The sequence below is a fragment of the Trypanosoma grayi genome (genome assembly GCF_000691245.1).
Source record: "Trypanosoma grayi strain ANR4 Tgr_103_V1, whole genome shotgun sequence".
NCBI lineage: Eukaryota > Euglenozoa > Kinetoplastea > Trypanosomatida > Trypanosomatidae > Trypanosoma > Trypanosoma grayi.
Window position 1 is genome coordinate 14,107 of NW_008825722.1, and position 17,985 is coordinate 32,091.

Here is a 17,985-nt window from a genome sequence, read left to right on the forward strand (position 1 = left end):
GTAGATAATACTACCAATACGAAAGCTACACATAACACAAATATGTCGGTCACCAATGGTGAGAACGAGGTGAACTACGCGTCTGGTCCTCGCAGTTTGGATGACACCTACCCGGCGACTGAGGCAGGTGTGGTTGACAACGCCAGTATCTTTTCCGACTCGGTGGACTTCGACGCGGCTGAGAAGCCAGGGGCGCCGGCCGCTGCCACCACCAACGAACAAGAGGAACCGCCAGAGGATTCATGCACACTCGAGGCGCGTACCNAGAAGCCAGGGGCGCCGGCCGCTGCCACCACCAACGAACAAGAGGAACCGCCAGAGGATTCATGCACACTCGAGGCGCGTACCCTCCCCAATGAGGCCGAGCAGGAACCGCCAGAACATGAGCAGCACGCGAAGGCTGCCGTGAAGCCGCGGAAGACCCCGATGCAGCAGCCAACGCGGTGGGAACCGGTGAGCTTGTCGGTGCCGCAGGACGACCCGGACGACGAGTTCGACATTGGCACCGCGCAGAAGCCAGTATTCTACGATGAAGAGGAAGAGAAACCGAAGAACATGTTCGAAAATGGTGAGCCCGATATGAAGGGTGAAGTCGTTTCTTGTTTCGATGAGCCCGGGCTACTCTACCGCATTATCGACAAGAAGAAGAAGACATGGGCTTTTTACAACGACAGTCTCGCATTCGAGGTTCACGTCAAGTGCACCTTTGGCAAGCACTCAAAGTTGGAGGCGCTGGAGAACACAACGATGCACCGCGCCTCTGATGGAAGCTATATTGCGGAGGTTGTTGTGTACCCTTGCGAGACGGAGATGTTTGTCAAGGGCTTCGTAAACGGATTCAACAGCTCTTTGCGTGCTTTGCCTCTCTCCGACGAATACTATGCGGAGCGACAGGCACTCCAACACAGTGGCGTTGTCGAAGTGGAAATTGAAAATGTGAGGGCGCTTGTCGGCGACGAGAGGGACTCGGCTAAAGTGGCGACGGCATGCGCGGAGAATAACTTACCATTTGTGGATCTGGAATTTTTGCCTGAGCAGAAGAGCGTCGAAATGGGATCAGGAAGGCAGATCAAGCAGGTACCATGGTTCCGCCCGCGCATGTACGTGCATCCGTCGCTTGTGCAGCAATTGCGCCTTTTCCGGAAGCCCATTGTGCCAGGTGACGTGTCCCAAGGCGAGCTTGGTGACTGCTGGCTTATGTGTGCCATCGCAACACTCGAAGAGAATCCGGATGATTTAATGCAATTATTTCGCCACCCAGGCGGCGCTGAGGCTGCACGACGTGAACGGGAGTCTGGGGCTTACCGCGTTACACTCAACAAGAACGGTCTCTGGAACAGCATTGTCGTCGATGATTATGTTCCGGTTGTGGGAGGGACGCCGAAGTTTGCTCACAGCACGGACTCGTGCGAGCTGTGGCCCGCGATTCTTGAGAAGGCGTATGCGAAGATGCACCAGAGCTACGGGATGATACAGTCCGGCGACCCCGTACACGCCCTCACTGATATGACAGGGTGTCCTTCCTCTCGCTTCGACGATGCCTTCGCCACGGCGCAGAGGAATGGAGGGAAGGAGCTCTTCCAGCAGTTGCAACAATACCACGAGTCTGGTTATCAAATGATCTTGACGACTGCTGGCAAGGCGCCCGCCTTCATTGCTGGCACCAACACCCACACTCCCATCTTCGCTGACAATCCAGAGCTGGAGCAAATCCTCGGTGGTACCGGACTCCTGCCTGGCCACGCGTACACCGTCCGCGCGGTACGCCACTTCCCCGAGAGTTGTGACTTGCGGCTGGTGAGGATCTGCAACGTTTGGGGATCCTCTGAAGAGTGGGACGGGCCGTGGTCTGCCAGCAGCAAGGAATGGGAGAAGCACCCTGAAGTGGCCGACGTTTGCGCAGGCGAAGTGGACGACGGCAAGGCTGTCTGGATGGACTGGGAGCACGTGCTCAAATACTTCAATGGTGGTGGTGTGCTGTATCGCCACCCGGCATACGACTACCGCATCCCACTGAACTTCGCGGACTGCCGCCCCTCGCTCGTGCTAGAGGTGAGTGTGGACAGCCCTGTATGGGTTTGCTTCATTCTCTCTAACATTAATCATCGCAGCCTCCTCTTCGAAAGCGACGAGGAGAGGGGAGCCTTCGAGTACCCACCGCTCATGATCTCTCTTTCCACAACGCATGACAAGCAGCTGGGGACTCACAAGGTGATCCGGAACACCTCTCTGGACGCGACGAAGCCGTCGCAGGAGAAGTGGACCTTCATGCAGGCGCGGGAGATAAGCATGGTCTGCAAGCTCACCCCGGAGGAGTCGCCGTACCTTGTCATTCCACGCATGATGGAGACGGAGGAGACAGTGTATGGAAGCGCCGCGTGGTTTACGCAGCTGCACGACAAAGTCAGCCCGCTGCACTTCATCAACCGAGACAAGACGAGCGCCGACACCTCAGCTGCAGAAGTGGCGGAGGTGCCGGTCGTGCTTGGCATCCGCTGCTCGAAGCCCATCGGCGAAGATGGCTGCGGCGGTGTGCGCGTCAACTTCAAGCGTCTCGATAACGCGAACGTAGTCTTCGAGAATTTCCCCAAGTTCTCGGCGGATACGGAGGCGGTGGATGACGTGTACTACCAGGTGAAGGGGACCACGCAGGGCTTCGCGGAGGAGAGGGCGGGACCGGCGCTCTTCTGAGCGCGTGGGCTCGCAGCGGAACCACATGAAAGGAGCCGAAGTCCAGCAACAAACCCTGTGGAAGGAAGGAAAGAATGAGAGAGAGAGAGAGAGAGAAAAGGGGATAGAGACGAAAAGAAAAGCTAAATTGACACGAAAAGGAAAAAAAAAGAAAAGTATATATATATTTTTTTTGGTGACAAGTACCCTCAATGAATATGTGCAAAACAAGGGAGAAAGGGGAACAAAAAAGAGCCGAATAGAAAGAAGACAGGAGAACACGGAGATGTATCGAATAGTAGAACCGGGAGAGAAGAAGTTGGACTGGAGGATCGGTAGAATTTCTCCCTCCCCCCCACACCGTCCTGTACGCTTTGTTTGTGCTTTACCTTTGGGCAAGGGGTGCTTGGGAGGGAAGTGTGTCTTGGCTGTTTTTTTTTTCATTGTTTGTATGTTCCTATCACACACCGTTCACCACTTGTTTGTCGTTGTTATGTGAGCACCGCCCTTCTTTGAGCAAGGGGATGCGATTGCTCGAACAAATGCGCAACAGAAGGGGCAAAAGGAGCCAATCAAAGGCGCAAAAAGAGTTGAGCAACAGACAATCGATACAGTGGCCAGTCTGCCCTCGGTGCTTCCAATGTCTCCGCCGAAGGGGCGGAGGGATTGCAGGGAGAAGAACAGCGACGGACGGGTGAGCAGGTGCCAAGAAAACTCTTTGGTCACCACGTGACTTATGAGGGCCTGCCGCTCTACCACCGCACTTTGTTTTACATTTCCTTTCTCTGTCTTCCATAGTGTTTATCTTTCTACGCATCTGCCTATATCTATATCTATATAATATTCAGTACCTTTCCATATGCCCGCGCAAAGCACGTGANAGTGTTTATCTTTCTACGCATCTGCCTATATCTATATCTATATAATATTCAGTACCTTTCCATATGCCCGCGCAAAGCACGTGAGAGAGTTGGGAGAATCATAGCGCCATTTTTTGGCGACCGTATCTTTCCTCTCCTCTTCCTGACTATTTGTTCGCTGGATGTCGTTACTGAGTAATTCTTATGTTCTCAGCTACTGCCAATGATAAGTGAGCCTGCTGGCCCTGACAGCTGTGTCTCATTGATGCCATTTTGGTGCGGTTTTTTGACTCTTCGGTGCTTGGTGAATGAGCTAACGTTTTTTTTTTTTCGCTGCAGCTGTTGTGTCCATTCTTTTCTTCTTCTGTTCCTCTCTCCTCGTGTGTGTGTGTGTGTATGTGGTGGAGTAGGGAAGCGAGCGAGAAAAGGATCTGAAAGTTGAGGGTGAGATCGGTCCACTTAAACGAAAAACGGAGAATAAAGAAAAACCTTTATATCAGAAATTTTTTTTCTGGGGAAGGGAAGACTCGTTAAGAAAAAAAAACGATAAAACAAAGGGGCTTAATCGATAAAGGATAGGGGCAACAAGCGCCTGTGTAGTCCACATATCGTCACCGCTTGGCGGAACGGGTTACCTCTGTCGGTTATGGGGATGTCGCGCTGTAGTCGCTCAACGAGGATGCACCCTCTCCTACTGCTGCTTCTAGTGGTCAAGTGGACGCTTTGCTGCTCTTCTGTGACTGTTTCCGCAGCCCCATACCTCTCCACTTCTTTTTGTCCAATCGGTTGGACGCTGTGGTCGCCGGGGCCAAAAGTGGGTGTTGGGGAGCCATCTGGTGCTGATCAGGCTTGGTGCGTCAAGCCGCAGACCATTCTGGTGGCGCCGGAGGGGGTAGGCGAAGTGTGTGAACGTATCTTCGATTTGGACCCGCCACGTGGTGGTGACAGTGTGTACACAGGAATCATTCCCCATGCGGTTTCTATTCACTCTGACGAGCAAAACGCGTGGCTGCAGCAACTGTTGGACCCAATATTCAGTCACACTGGAGATCGGATAGCACTCGGCGGTGCAGCCGGTTTCGGTGATATTTTCTGGCACGACGGCACGACCCCGCTCTATACGCATTTTGCGCCATCAGTGAACTGGGAGACGCATAGCGGCTGTATTGCAATGCAACGCGATGGCTTTTGGAGTTTGGTAAGCTGCAGTGCACCGCCGCGCCCTTTTGTGTGCGCTTTTGTCCCACATAACGGCTCTAACAGCGGTAATGGCAATACCAATAATAGCAGCAGTGGCAGCGGCGGCGGCGGCGGCGGGGAGGACAGCGGAGACGGCAGCGGTGCAACGACGGGTGCCCCGACGGAAGGTGGCGGGGAGGACGCACCACAGCGGCCCACGCGCCCGCCTGTGCCGTCACCGCCACCGCCGTGCGCTACGGGGTGGGTGCCGCATGCCGACAAGTGCTACCGTCTCTACGCGGAGACGGAGGAGGTGGCAGAGGAAGGGATGAATCAACAGGCGGCGCAGCAGTACTGCAAGGCACTTCACCCACGCATCACTCTCACTGCCGTCCTGAGTGAAGACGAGAATACCTTTCTCAGCGGCCTGGTGCAGGACTGGGCGCAAGACCGTATCGATGAGTTGTCGCGGATTCGGGTCTTCATCGGCGGCATCTTCACCGCTCACGGGTCGGTGGGCGTGTGGTACGAGGACGCGCTGTGGTACGGCGCCGATAACAACACGACCAGCTTTCCGTCAAGCCCAACGTGGCCAACAGTAGCGAACCATTTCTACTCGCGGTGGGGCGCGGGAGAGCCCAGCGTGGCGTTCGGTTGCGTGACAGTGTCTGTGAGCGGCACGTGGTATGCGGAGGATTGTCGAGAAGTGCTGCCCTTTGTCTGCGCGTACCTCAACGACGGTTCCATCGGCACGGAGATTCCGAGTGTCACACCAGAGAGTGGCGCGGGGTCGTCGTTGGATTCTGAAGACAACAAAAACACCACAGAACCTGCCTTACCACCTACAGAGTTGTTGTGCATAGATGACTGGGCGTATTTCGCGCCAACCAATCGATGCTATCGTGTTTTGACTGGCAATAGCGTCGCTGCGGCGGACTTAGAGCAGCGCTGCGGCCAGCTGCTCCCCGACATTGCACCACCTGAAACCATTCACGCGGCAGCCATTGCATCTGTGGAGGAGAGTGCCTTTTCTGGTCAACTTGTTGCCAACGCAGGCCTGCTGCATGCGCTGATAGGCGCGTCATACATTGAGCGAGGCGTGGCTGGCCATTACTTCGACGGCATGACGGAGTGGGTGCCGTACCTGGCAGGAAGTTTGTGGGCTACCGGCCAGCCGACCCGCGACATGGGGTGCATGACTGTTGGCCCCGCCGGCGCGTGGTATTACTACCCCTGCGATGCACCAGCAGAAGCGTACATGTGTGCGTACCAGGCCGGGAAGATTCTGCTTCCGCCGACGGTGCCGTCCCCATCGGAGGTGCCTCCCACATCGACGACGACGACGACAACAACAACGGCACCGTCGAACGAGACACGACCGCTGGAGGCACGCATCGCATCGTTGTCGGGGGCAGTCCATCTGGTAGTGGCTGCTGGTACTGTTGGTGTATACACCGTGTCGAGCGCTGGCGGAGCGACGGATGGACTCCTGCTGATGTTCGCCCCGGACATGTCTGAGGTTCTTGCAAGCGCTGGATGGAGCGAATCCACTGCGATGTCGCCGTGCGGTGGGTACAAGAAACAGGAATACATATTTGGGGTCATGCATGGGGTTGTGACTGTGACCCACCCCAACGAGACGATGCGTGGCCGCGTGTGTGTTTCTGGTGACGGGGTGCACTATGTACCAACAAACAACATTACATTTGAGGTGGTGGACGTGGCTCTACATGGTTTTATTCCGGTGAAGCCTTCAGAAGAATGGGATCAAGACGATGATAACAGTGAGAGTAGTAACCGGCGTGAAATAGGGCTCCAAGTGGTTGGTGTTCGTCTGCGGTCTAGCGGTGCCTTGCGTCTCGTCTTGCACAGGAGTGGTAGTGACACAAGGGCGGAAATTCACCACTTACGCCTCTCGTCTGCCGCTGACTGTATGCAAAGCCGCTACGTTCTCTTTGAAGAGGAGCTTTCTGTTGTTGAGGATGAGCAGCTCCAGCCCACGGTCACGTACCAGTTTGCCGATGTTGTGCCAGCCAATGGGGCCAACCTCGACCGTCTCCATGACGATGAAGACGGACGACTGCCCACTGAGTTTTTCGTTTGCGTCGCGGCATCCAAGAAAGGACGAGCGTCGCCAACGTCAAACGCCACTTTCCAGTGGCCGGCCGGCAATATTCCCCATATGTATCCTGATGTGCTTGGTGCCAATATGGTCGCAGAGGAAACGAATGGGACCACCCAAGTGATGGCGTGGTCCGCTGACGGCGTGCCTATGCTGCTCTACACGTTGGTTCCCAACTTGCGGGTTTACGTGGCACCGCCGCACGTTGTTGTGCGCGGCATGTGGGCACTATCCCCCGCCAAGGTTGACCTTGACGCTGCCAGAGTACTGCCGCCACAGGTGAAGTCCACGAGAACTCTCCTGGTGCCGCAGTTCTCGTCGCCCGTGATTGTTTTTGACGGTGAAGGACTACGAGAAGGCATGTCGCTGCTGCTGTCGCGGAGGATAGGGGAATGCCAGAGGCGACAACCGACGCCCGGAGGCAACCCTACTAACCCCGAGGTTGCCGCCACCTTAGACACATTCCTTGCTGTGAGTACACTGAACGTTTCAATAGCGCCGCGGGCCAGTGATAAAAATGTCAGCAGTGGCGAAAACAGCAGTAACAGCTTGGCGTTTGTCCAACTGAACCTCAATCATACAGGGATGTGGGGCGTCAGTTTGGCGGATGAGGAACAAACGTGGCAGGTTTGCTTTGCATACACCCCACTCTTAAGCTTTATGCCACTCACAGACATAAAAATTGTCGTAAAAAGGGCTCGAATCTTGGCTGTCACAACGGATGAAGACAATAACGATGGTCTTAACAACGGTGCCTCTCCAGAACTAAAAATTAGCGCAGGATTCAGCGGATTGCTGCGACTATGGGGTCTCGACGTGGATATGTGGTCGCCGAGCACACTCAGCAATTCAGAGATTGCGTTTGCGCAGCCTCCTCCAGGGAATTCGAGTATCGCGGACTTAACCTTCCAGTGCACCAACACCTCTCTTTTCTATCGCCAGCGGACCTTGGGCATCGTGGTGCCGCGTAGCGCCACCAACAGCGTTGTAGAGGATGCCATCAAAAATGGCTCGATGTCAGATACACAGCGAGGCGCGGCGGTGGTAGTGCTTCCACCGGGATTTATAGACAAGGAAACCACGCGCCGTATGCGTGTGTGTCTGTCAGTCCCACTGCCTTTTCGTAGCGACCACCGTGTGTTCATTCCGACTACCGCAACCGTCGATGTCCGCCCCGTCGAGGTTTACTTCATTGGGCCATATACGGCCCACTTTCCCACAGCAGGGGAGACGGACCAAAGCCTGACGGTCGTGGAAATCGCCGATAATGCCGACGACTTGGTGTTATCACTCTCTGGTTACGGATTGAGTGATGACATGATGCTGTTTTTGTCAGAAGAACGCTGCCACCCGCGGCGCGATATGGGGGGCGAGAGCGAGGACATGCAAACCTACATTGACCGCATCAGTCGCCTGAACTTCACCATTATGCGACCCTACGACGTGCCACCGAAGTACCGGCTGGAGTTCGCCGCCGCTGCTACGAGCAGCGACGCCTTCATCACCCTTAGCAAGATGCATACAGCGCCATCAGAGGCTGATCGCATCTTTGGGGCGGCGCGGACGCCGCTGTTTGTATGCCTCTACGCGCCAGGAACGTATCGGGCAGTGTACCCGCTCGCCTTCAAGTTTGTTGTGCGCCGTCCATACGTGACGTCGATACGCGCGGCATGCGAGCCGGCTGCGCCGCAGGCGGTGGTGACGTACTCGTCGTTCGTCGACCTCGTGGTGGAGGGCTTTGGCCTGTATGACGGGGAGGCGGCGTTCGTCCCGGCGGTGGACTGCAGCAACGCGACGAGCTTCCTGTGGCGAAGCCCCGTTCGCACGTCTGGAGTGCCGTCGATGGCTGCCAATCACCACACTGGCTGCGGGGCTAACACCTCCTCCCTCTCGCGTTACGTGAATTCGCAAAAGTCCATGTCGTCGTGGTTCCTTTCGCTCACACAGGCGCACACGGCGCGCATTGGGGCGCTCGAGCCCACAGAAAACAGCATCGATCGATTCCAATGGTGCGTGCGCTACCGAGATGCTGACGCGCTCGTGAATGCAACCACTAAAGCGGGTGGCTGGAGAAAAGGGTTTGTGCCAACTGGTATATTGTATCAGCTTATCATCCCAACTACGGACGGCTTCCTTTTCGGAAACAGCACGACAAAACATCTGACACGTAAAACACGTCACCCGACACTGGGATACTGGGAGAAGATTCAGCTTGTCGGGCCACTCATTACACACACGTATGGACTAGGCAATCCACTTTTCATGTTTCTCGCTGAGGAGCTCGTGCCATGCAAGAAGCTGAAAAATTACTTTATCAATACGAACAGTTCTGATCGTTTTATTACGGCAGTGAACGGGTCCGCGGTCATCGTGCCGAAACTGCTAACCAATACTGGGACATTTAAGTTGTGTGCAAGTGCCATTTATCCTGAGCGGCTTTCGTCGGAAGAGGGGACAGAGGCAGCACTCCAGTTCTTCGAACTCAAGGGGCTGCGTATCAAGCTGGTGGATCCTGTATACGCGTTCTTTTCGTTGAACCGCACAGAGTACGTCACGGTGGAGCAAGGACAGGAGTGGGCGCTTCCGGTGAGTGGGTCGAGCATCTCAAACATGTCTCTTTTGCGCTTCCGGCCCTTGACTGCGAACTGCAGCACGCCGATGCCCAGCGGCCTGGACGATGTGATTGTGCGGAACCTGTTTGATGGGCTGAGCCTCGTGGGCAATGCCATTCACCCACCGGAGAGGGGTGACAACAACAGTGAGACGAGTGAGCCACACTACATCGTACTCGAGCGTGAACTTATTCGTGGCCTCAAGGTGCAAGAGTACAAGGTGTGTTTTAAGCCTGATCGGTCAACGCCGTGGATGAGCTCTGGTGTCGTGTTGGATGTGCGCGAGCACATACGCAGGCCGACACGCTACAGATACTTTGCTGATGACGGTAGTGAGGATGTCGTCTCCTTCACTGCCCTACCACCAACGAAGATTGCGCTTGAGTGGCTTACACAAGAGGAGGACACGACAAACATTGTGGGCGCCGTTGCACGCGAGCTGGCGGTGGCGCTTTGGTGTCGCGACGGTAGTGCAGCAGAAAACAATACCAATGACAACAAGAAGAGTAGTAGCGGCAGGAGGGATGTGGTACCGTGCGGTAATTGGAGGCGTCTCATGTTTGTGCGGCCATTAGACGACGACAGAGATCCCTGTTTTGTTGACTTCGAGGCCGTCCAGCCGGACATAATCCGTGGCCCGTTTGTCCTGGAGGACAGCATTCTCACGATACCGCGCAGCGTGAGCCGAAACGTGAGTTTCTACCCCAACGCGACACAGCCGTGGATCATGTGCCTAGAAACCGCACCGGAACGATGGCGGGAATCCATTTCCCCACTCGTGCAGTTGCAGTTCACAACACCAATTCCAAGAGGGTTCTGTTCCCAGCCGGATGATCCAAGCAACACCACGGTACCCTTCTTTGGCCACGAAAGAAGAGCAATGGACTCCTCTACTGATCGCACCGAGGCAGAGGGAAACCGCACACTGATTTTGCACGTGGAGGAAACGAGCAGAGTATTCTATTTGAATGGATATGCCATTCAACGCGGTTTCATGCTGCGCTTCGGATCACGCTGTGACGAGGAGGTTAATGTGGGCGACAAGGGTGAGGGGAAAAATAGGACAGAGCTCGTGGCCAAGGTGCAGCAGCTGAATAACACGCTTCTGTATGAGGAGCCACTCACTATTGAGGATGACCACGGCGTGTTTCTCTTTCCCGCTACTCACTTCGCCCGTATCGAGGCACCAACGTTGATGTGCCTTTCAACAGATGGCGGCGCATCTTACGTTATGACAAACCTTTCACTGACCGTGCTGCCATCACAGATACGGCGCGACTGGCCCGCAGACGAGGCACGTATCACCGAACTTGCGTTCCGTCGTACCCTCGTTGTGCCGCGTAAGAGCAAGGGTACAGTAAGCATGGCCGGGCTGTATGGTGCTAACAACGATGACGAAGGTGACGACGGCACCCTTAGCAGCAGAAGCACAAGGAACATCAATGAGTTTTCGGTGGGGGCGCAGGTGCTGCTGTCATCTGCGTGCCACGCGAACCTCGAGGGTCTTCCCATCATCACCGTCACAGTTCCGGGCGCCATCTCAGTGACGGAGACACACACCCGCATCGCTACCAGGGAGCGGCTGCACATATGTGTTCGCCAAGCTGGCAGCGAGAATGAAAGCAACACGACGGCTTTTCACGGGTTCCGTCCCTCTGGCCTTTTCTTCCGAGTGCTTGATGTTGCTGTGACGTCTGTCACTCTGCACAAGACTATGCCAAACCTTGTGGCGGAAGAGAACGGTCTGCATCACCTCGTTGTCCGTCGAAACAATGAGTCGATGCTTTTGGTTGTCACGATGGAGTCGAGAATAGGCAACGGCAACACTAGCGACGCACCCAACTCCACGGCCTTGGCTGAGATTCGCGACGTGGAGGAACGTTACATCGACATGCTAGATACGCCGGGGGCGTTGTCACTTTTCCGCCTGGCAAAGTTCCGTGTCGGAAGGCCCTGCAGCGTGCCAAACCCACAGGAACCGGAGGCGAGTCTTGCCCCGCTCACCGCTCTGACTGCCACGTTTGTGAAGGACACGGTGCGGGTGACGACGCAGGATGGGTCGGCGCCGGTGGTGGACTTCGCGCTGCCGTTGCACACGGCGAAGAACGGGACTGTGGAACCGTGGTCGCCGTCCTCGCTCTGTGTCTCCGTGGATGGGGGCCGGCACTACTTGTCCTTTGGAGCCTCCTACGTGTCAGTGTCGTGGGCGCCAACACTGCGGGTGCAGCTGTCAATGCAGGGAGAGAACATGAGCGAGGACGGGGACACTGAAGAGGTAGAGAAAGGTGGTGCCGTTGTCTCCACCGTAGTGCACCTCATCGAGCAAGCAAGTCTGTATGGGAAGCTCGTCGACGTCCGCTACGCTGTACCACCACAGCCGTTTCAGGCAACCCCGTTAAGCCGTTACGTGAGTGATTTCACCACCGACGTGCTCTGGACTGGCTTCCTGCAAGACACGGGCTTTGCGAGCGGCGGAGAACTCTACTTTCCTCCGGTGACTATGAACGACGGCGAGGAGGGCGGTCCGTTGTACTTTTCCGCCAACTATCGCTACCGAGACATCCCCACTGGCTTGACGTTGCAGCTTCTGCCGATGTCGCTTCATTGCATTGGGGAGGTACCCAGCACGTTGCAGCAGCTGCATGGTCGCTCCACTGGGTGGTTGTTGCCCATCCCAGGACCTTGTGGCCACACTATTCAAGCTGGTGCGGTTTTGCGTCTTGTCAGCGAGAGTGTTACCTCCTGCGCTTCGCCAGAAGCTGAGCGTGCCTACGCCATGGATGGCATTGTGGTGAAACCGCTCGAGTGGGCCGGTGCCACGGCAACGACGATGACGATGCCGACGACGACGCTGCAACTGCCCACTGCGATGAACTACGTTCCGGATGGGCTGTACAAGGTTTGTGTGAAAAAGTACCTCCCCTCCCGCCTCGGAAAGGGGGAAGTCTACCTGGATACACCTGTGAAGATTGAAGTAGTCTCGTCGCTCGTGGTGAACGAGGTTTCTGGGCTTCTTAGCGGGGCACTGGCTGTGTTCCAAGGCAGTGAGACGGTGCTTTCCCTGCGAGGTTCTGTCGTTCCGTTTATGGGCGACATCCGCATTGCACTTACGCCGACAGGGGTAGTGGATGTGCCAGATGCTGCTGACGCCTGCAGTGCTCTCCGGTGGCCTTTCAAAAAGGGCGGCGCCAACGCAACACACCCTGTTTTATGGAAATATGTGGTGTCGTTCACCGTCCGCTTGAGCCCGGAGGACCTCGGCTGTGTCACGAATCACACCGCCTATCGCGTGTGCTACAGCGTCGACGGTGGCCTGAGCTTTCGTGCAGTAGGACCGACGTCATCGTTCCTGCGGCTGGTGATCCTCCCGCCTACCATTGTTGGCCCGGTGATGACGGAGCGACAGCCGTACAACCCCAACACCGTGACGGCAACAGCACAGCGACTCGAGCGCTTCGTCAGCCGCGGTGCGTCGCCATCAACTGCTTCGTACTTGTCACCAGCGAAAGTGTCATTCTTTGTGGATCGGCCGCCCAGCTACTTCTTTGGCGCAAGCGAGTGCTTTGTTGGGAATGGTATCGGCGCAGGGAGCGGCCGTTATGCTGCTGGTGCCATACAGGCGCTGGCAGTTGCGGTCCTTCGAACGGACGCATTTGGGGAAGTATGCGACGGAGCAGATTTGCAATCCGTGATTGCGGTGAACGAGGAGGTAAACCCGAGCTGGGGTGACTACGTCCCTAACCCACTCGCGCTGCCGGTGTTTATCGTCGACGCTCGCAGCGGCTGTCTCTGGGAGCAGGCTGCTGACAACAGCAGCAGTGCTGGTGTTGGTGATGGCGTGCTTCGACGGGAGTGGCTGGAGCACACCGCATCGCTCCGCAGCGAGGGCGGTCTTAGCGCGCATGCATTGCTTGGAAGGGCGGCGACAAGAGAGGAGCGTCTGAGCCGTGAGTCTATCTCATACCTTGTGTGCACGTCGGTGGATGGGGTGCACTTCTACAGCGCCAACGCACCGCCGCATAGCGGCGACGAGGGCGACGTGAATGGCACAACAAATACCACTTCGCTGGTAACAGCGGCGCCTAGCGAGTCGGTGGCGCCGCTGCAGAACGTTAGCGGACTCCCACTCGTGTTGCGTGTGGACCCCAGTTTCAATGGCTCGTACTATGCCCGTGACATTGCGGTCGTCGCAGTCCTCGCCGTGCGCCAACGCGCGCCTACGGCTCAGGCGTCGTTGGACCTCAACAGTGGCGCGGGGGCACTCGAACGCTTCCAGAAGGCGGTGGCGCGGCTGCTGCAGATCGACCCGGCGCTCATTGTGGTGCGGCTTGCGGAGCGTGGTGTTGTGGCCCCCGTGTCTGGCGCGAACGCCACACAGCCGCAGGGCTACCCGCTCTACACGCTCTCCCTGTCGCTGCTCTCGGATGCTCGTGTGTCGAAGAGAAGCGCGGGTGCCTCGGATGAGGCGGGCGGCGTGACGCCGTCACCGGAGCTTCTTCTACGGTACGCATTGCTTCTGCGTGACAGCACAACACAGGCGTCGCTCCTCTCGACACTGCTGCCGCCTGCTGTGAGCGAGGCCAACCTCGCAACGGTGGTGGCTCCGTACGTCAACTACACCTTCGGCACCGGCGTTGACCTGCACGCGGCGCGGCAGCAGCACCGGAGCGAGCTCCCGAGTGCGCCGAGCGAGGAGCCGGCGTGGCGTGAACGCTTTGCCGCCATTCCTCACGCGACCCTTGCCGCCGACGCTGTTCCCGATGATGTGACGAACGACTCAACGAACAAGATGTCGTGGTGGGCGGTGCCGCTGCTGCTCGTGTTCCCTGCGTGTCTTGTCGCGGGGTCGCTGTGTTTGTACCGGCGGTTCCTCCGCTTCCGTCCGCTAGGGGAGAGAAGAGTACCAGGAGCGGCGGCGGCGGCGAGAGTAGAAGCACCCTAATCAATGGCTAGGCATGAGAGCAAAAACAAAAAGGGAATCCAAGAGAAATACTAACAGGCAGCGGGGAGGAGGCTGCTGTGATGATGTTTATGATGGTGACAGCGGTAACTTGATAGCGACGAGGATCGAATTCAACGTGGCTCTGCCCATGCTATTGAGTGGGTGCATGCGGGTGGGTGCCGCCCTAGTTCAATGAGCGAGAACGCAAGAAAAAGGACGATCGAGAGAAAAAGAAGGGAAGCGAAAGTATCTGCTTGTGTCTGAGCGAACGTCTGTATGTGTGCATGCGCTTCGGCGACTTACTTGCTAACATCTTGACGGACTCTTTCCAAGCCGCTGACGTTGAGGCGGGGGCGCATCCACCAGGTGCGTCTGCCGGTGCGGGGCGCGTGGGCACCCGCGATTTCTGTTCGTGCCGCTGCCGCCGCCGCCCAAATCTGTGTGCTTTGCGTTTCTCTTGACTTCTCACCCTCTGAAGGAAATCTTGCGTATAAGGAAAAGGCAGCTCAAATCTCACATTACGCACGAAGAGTGTGAAGGAGGAATCGGAAAGAACGGGGATATTCGTTCGTGTCGATTCAGGTCGTAGCAGGTAACTTAGGGAGAGGGCTCAGCAGTGCGAGCACAAAACTTGAAAGGAAGGGAGGAACACANAAAAAAAAAAGGAAGAAAGAGCGAGACTGGGAGAAAAAATCAGGCAAACATACAAACAAACAAAGAATGGTCATGAGGCAGGGACGCTTGCGCACCGAATCAACGGTTCAGCGCTTCGCCAAGACGGCGATCGGTGAGGGGTTTGACTTATGGGACAGGGACTATCTCTTAGGCGCGATGCGGCTGTTCCTGTTCAAGGGGGAGACGGCGCCACCGTTCCAGGTTGGCCCCTGCATGGACGCGACGGGGGAGATTCTGGTGCAGATGGAAGAGTACGAGGACGCGGCCGAGCAGTTCACGGCGGCGGCAGAGAAGTACACGCTTATTCAACAGCCGGAGCTGGCGAAGCTGATGAGGATCAAGGCGGTGGAGTGCACGCAGGGGCCACAGGCGGCGTTGGAGCAGCTGTCGGCGCTTATCCGTGAGCAGTCTGTGGCGCAGGGGAACCGCGGCATGACACCGGCGCTCGCTCGCATGCACGCGTACCATGCGGACCTTCTGCTGAAGACGGCGACGGAGGCAGAGGCGGAGGCGGATGTAGTGCAGAAGGCGGTGGAGGCGGCGAAGGTGTCGTGCCATCACGCATGGGACCGAATGCACACCGGCTGCGTCGTCTTTGGAGACGCCTTGCAGGCCGCAGGAAACCTCGAGGAGGCCTGTAAGGCGTACGAACACGCCGTTGAGTCCAACCCGAACTGCATCGCCGCCCTGGAGCGCCACATACGGATACTGAAGCAGTTCATTGATGAGGCCAGCGATGAGGCACGGCTCAAGGCGTTGCGCAAGGAGATGCTGGGACTTCTGGACAGCGCCATCACGCTCCACCCACGCCCTACACTGCTGCGCGAGAAGGCGTTCCTGCTGAGCGAGACAGAGGGCGACGCGGCGGCGCTGGCGTTCCTCGACCCGCTCATACAGAACCCGCCGCCGGAGGAAGCTGACGCTGCCGGCGGCGTCGCCGGGAAGACAGTCGCGACGCTGCTCAAGGCGAAGGCGGCCATTCTAGCGGACGGTGGAAGCATGAAGGAGGCGCTGGAGGTCGCGGAGGCCGCGCTGCGCGAGACCCCGGGGGACGAGGAGGCGGCGGCGATTGTCGCGGAGATACAACAGGCTGTGTAACCGAACGTCAACGTGCAACGTGCCCCACACTTCGAGCACGGTTATGTGTGTGTGTGTGTGCTGCTGTGCTCAGGAGGGAGAATGAAGTCAGTGACAGAGAAAGAGGCAACAGCAACAACATTAAGACATGGTCGCAACAGAGTACGAAAACCAACGAAAAAAAAACAGGAGTGACATACACAAAGTGATACCAACGACAAAAAAAGTACCAACGCTAAGAAAAGGAAGGCAAGTAAATGAATCAGTAAAACAAAATCAGGAGTCATCACCCGCCCACGGGAGGAGTTGAGAAAAGCAAAGAATCGAGCATGCTGAATGTAAAGACGATAGCATTATTTTCGCTCGTGTTGTGCTATACCACTATGTGCGATAAGTGTGTAGCACAGACACAATCAGGCAGACCGACCGACCGACAGAAACGGGAGTTGACAGGAGTCATGGGGGCTGTTTGGGAGGTGCTTTGCAATTTTTCTTTTTTTCTCTCTGACTCTCTCGACGTGGTGTGGTGTGTGCGTATATTGCGTTCCACTTGTATCGTTTTTCTCTTTAAACTGGCTCTTGGCGGCTCTGTGTGTGTGTGTGTGTGTGTGGAGGAGAAGGAAGAGGGAGTGGAGGGACAGTGGTGCCAAGAATCGAGGGGAGAGGGGTGCAAAAAACGAAAACGAAGAAAAAAGGCCACTAATGAGTGGGAAAAGAATTGTGTGTGTGTGTGTGTGTGTGGAGTATATGTTGTGTTCCATATTGATCCCCGTGCGCGTGCTGGATCGGGCAGGAGGGCTGCCACGGCTTCCGTTCCGCGGGCCCCGTTGGGTTGGTGGGGGACAGGAGCAAGTGGCGAGAAGGGGCGCGGGAGACTTCGCGGTGCGCGAGTAAACGTTCCAATGGCGCGTGGTGTGTAGGCTTGAGGGCGCGCGCGGAGCCCGTGCGAAGCCCATGTATGCGTTGGGACCTCTGTGTGTGTTTGCTTCTGATTTTTTTTTCCTTTTGCATCATCTCGTTTTGTGGTCTCACCTCCTTTCTTTTTCATTCGTTCTCATCGTCTTACTTGTTCTTCTTCCTACTTCTCTTGTTTTTATTCCAGTGTCGCCCTGCCGCTGGTGCTGCTGGGGAACCTCATTTCTGCTGCTGTTGTTGCTGCTGTTGCCTTGCTTGCGGGTGCCTCGCTTGCGGTGCGTGCACTTCTCTCACTTCTCTTCTTTTCTTCTTCTGCGTTGTGGTGCCTGTTGGGCAGCACGGCGTTAAGGGCGGGCCGTGGCGGAATTAGAAGTAGAAGCCAGATAGGCCCAACACCCACCCAGTGAAGCAATTGAACGTGCTCTTTTTTTGTTCTTTTTTGTCTTTGGTATTGCTAGGCCCTTTCACACCATTTTTCTTCTTGTTTGCTTGTGCTGTGTTGAATTTACTTTTTTATTGTGGTCCATTGTTGTCTCGCCCACACGCACGCACGCAGACGACGTACATCCACCGCGGGAAGGAAAGAAGGGTCTTCTAACGTGGGCACAGGGAAAAGGGGGAGGACGAGCAGGCGAACTGCGCAAAGCGAAAGCAGGACCTCCAGCTCTCGCACCAATATTCCCCTGACTTCGCGCGCGGTGACGGCGACTCTCCATTGTTGTCTTCTGTTTGCCGCATTGGGACATTATCATACTCACTTTTTTTCGTGCCCCCCCCCCTCTTGCGCAATGCTGCAGTCCTCGCCGCAGTCGACGAGCTCAAAGGCAACAGCAACGCGCAGTAGCGCGTCGGCCGCATGCGCCGTGTACAGGTGCGCCACTCCCGCGGCGTGCCGTGCGGCGCGTGCCTGCCGTGCCGCTGCTGCTGCTGGCG

The 17,985-nt window shown here is 56.6% G+C and overlaps 4 protein-coding genes across 4 annotated transcripts; 3 read left to right on the top strand and 1 right to left on the bottom strand.

Annotated features, from left to right (window-relative positions):
* Positions 1–42: 42 nt before the first annotated feature.
* Positions 43–2,691, top strand: DQ04_01031080 (calpain-like cysteine peptidase; the record flags this gene model as incomplete). Its single annotated transcript, XM_009310104.1, has 1 exon — positions 43–2,691. One exon carries the CDS (start codon positions 43–45, stop codon positions 2,689–2,691), a length of 2,649 nt encoding a protein of 882 aa, XP_009308379.1.
* Positions 2,692–4,176: 1,485 nt separating this feature from the next.
* On the top strand, positions 4,177–14,385 carry DQ04_01031090 (hypothetical protein; the record flags this gene model as incomplete). Its single annotated transcript, XM_009310105.1, has 1 exon — positions 4,177–14,385. One exon carries the CDS (start codon positions 4,177–4,179, stop codon positions 14,383–14,385), a length of 10,209 nt encoding a protein of 3,402 aa, XP_009308380.1.
* A 720-nt stretch (positions 14,386–15,105) lies between these two features.
* Positions 15,106–16,158, top strand: DQ04_01031100 (hypothetical protein; the record flags this gene model as incomplete). The annotated part of the gene is made up of 1 exon (XM_009310106.1): positions 15,106–16,158. One exon carries the CDS (start codon positions 15,106–15,108, stop codon positions 16,156–16,158), a length of 1,053 nt encoding a protein of 350 aa, XP_009308381.1.
* A 1,488-nt stretch (positions 16,159–17,646) lies between these two features.
* Positions 17,647–17,985, bottom strand: DQ04_01031110 (hypothetical protein; the record flags this gene model as incomplete). The annotated part of the gene is made up of 1 exon (XM_009310107.1): positions 17,647–17,985. A coding segment is annotated over one exon (339 nt), but the record flags the coding sequence as incomplete, so codon positions are not given.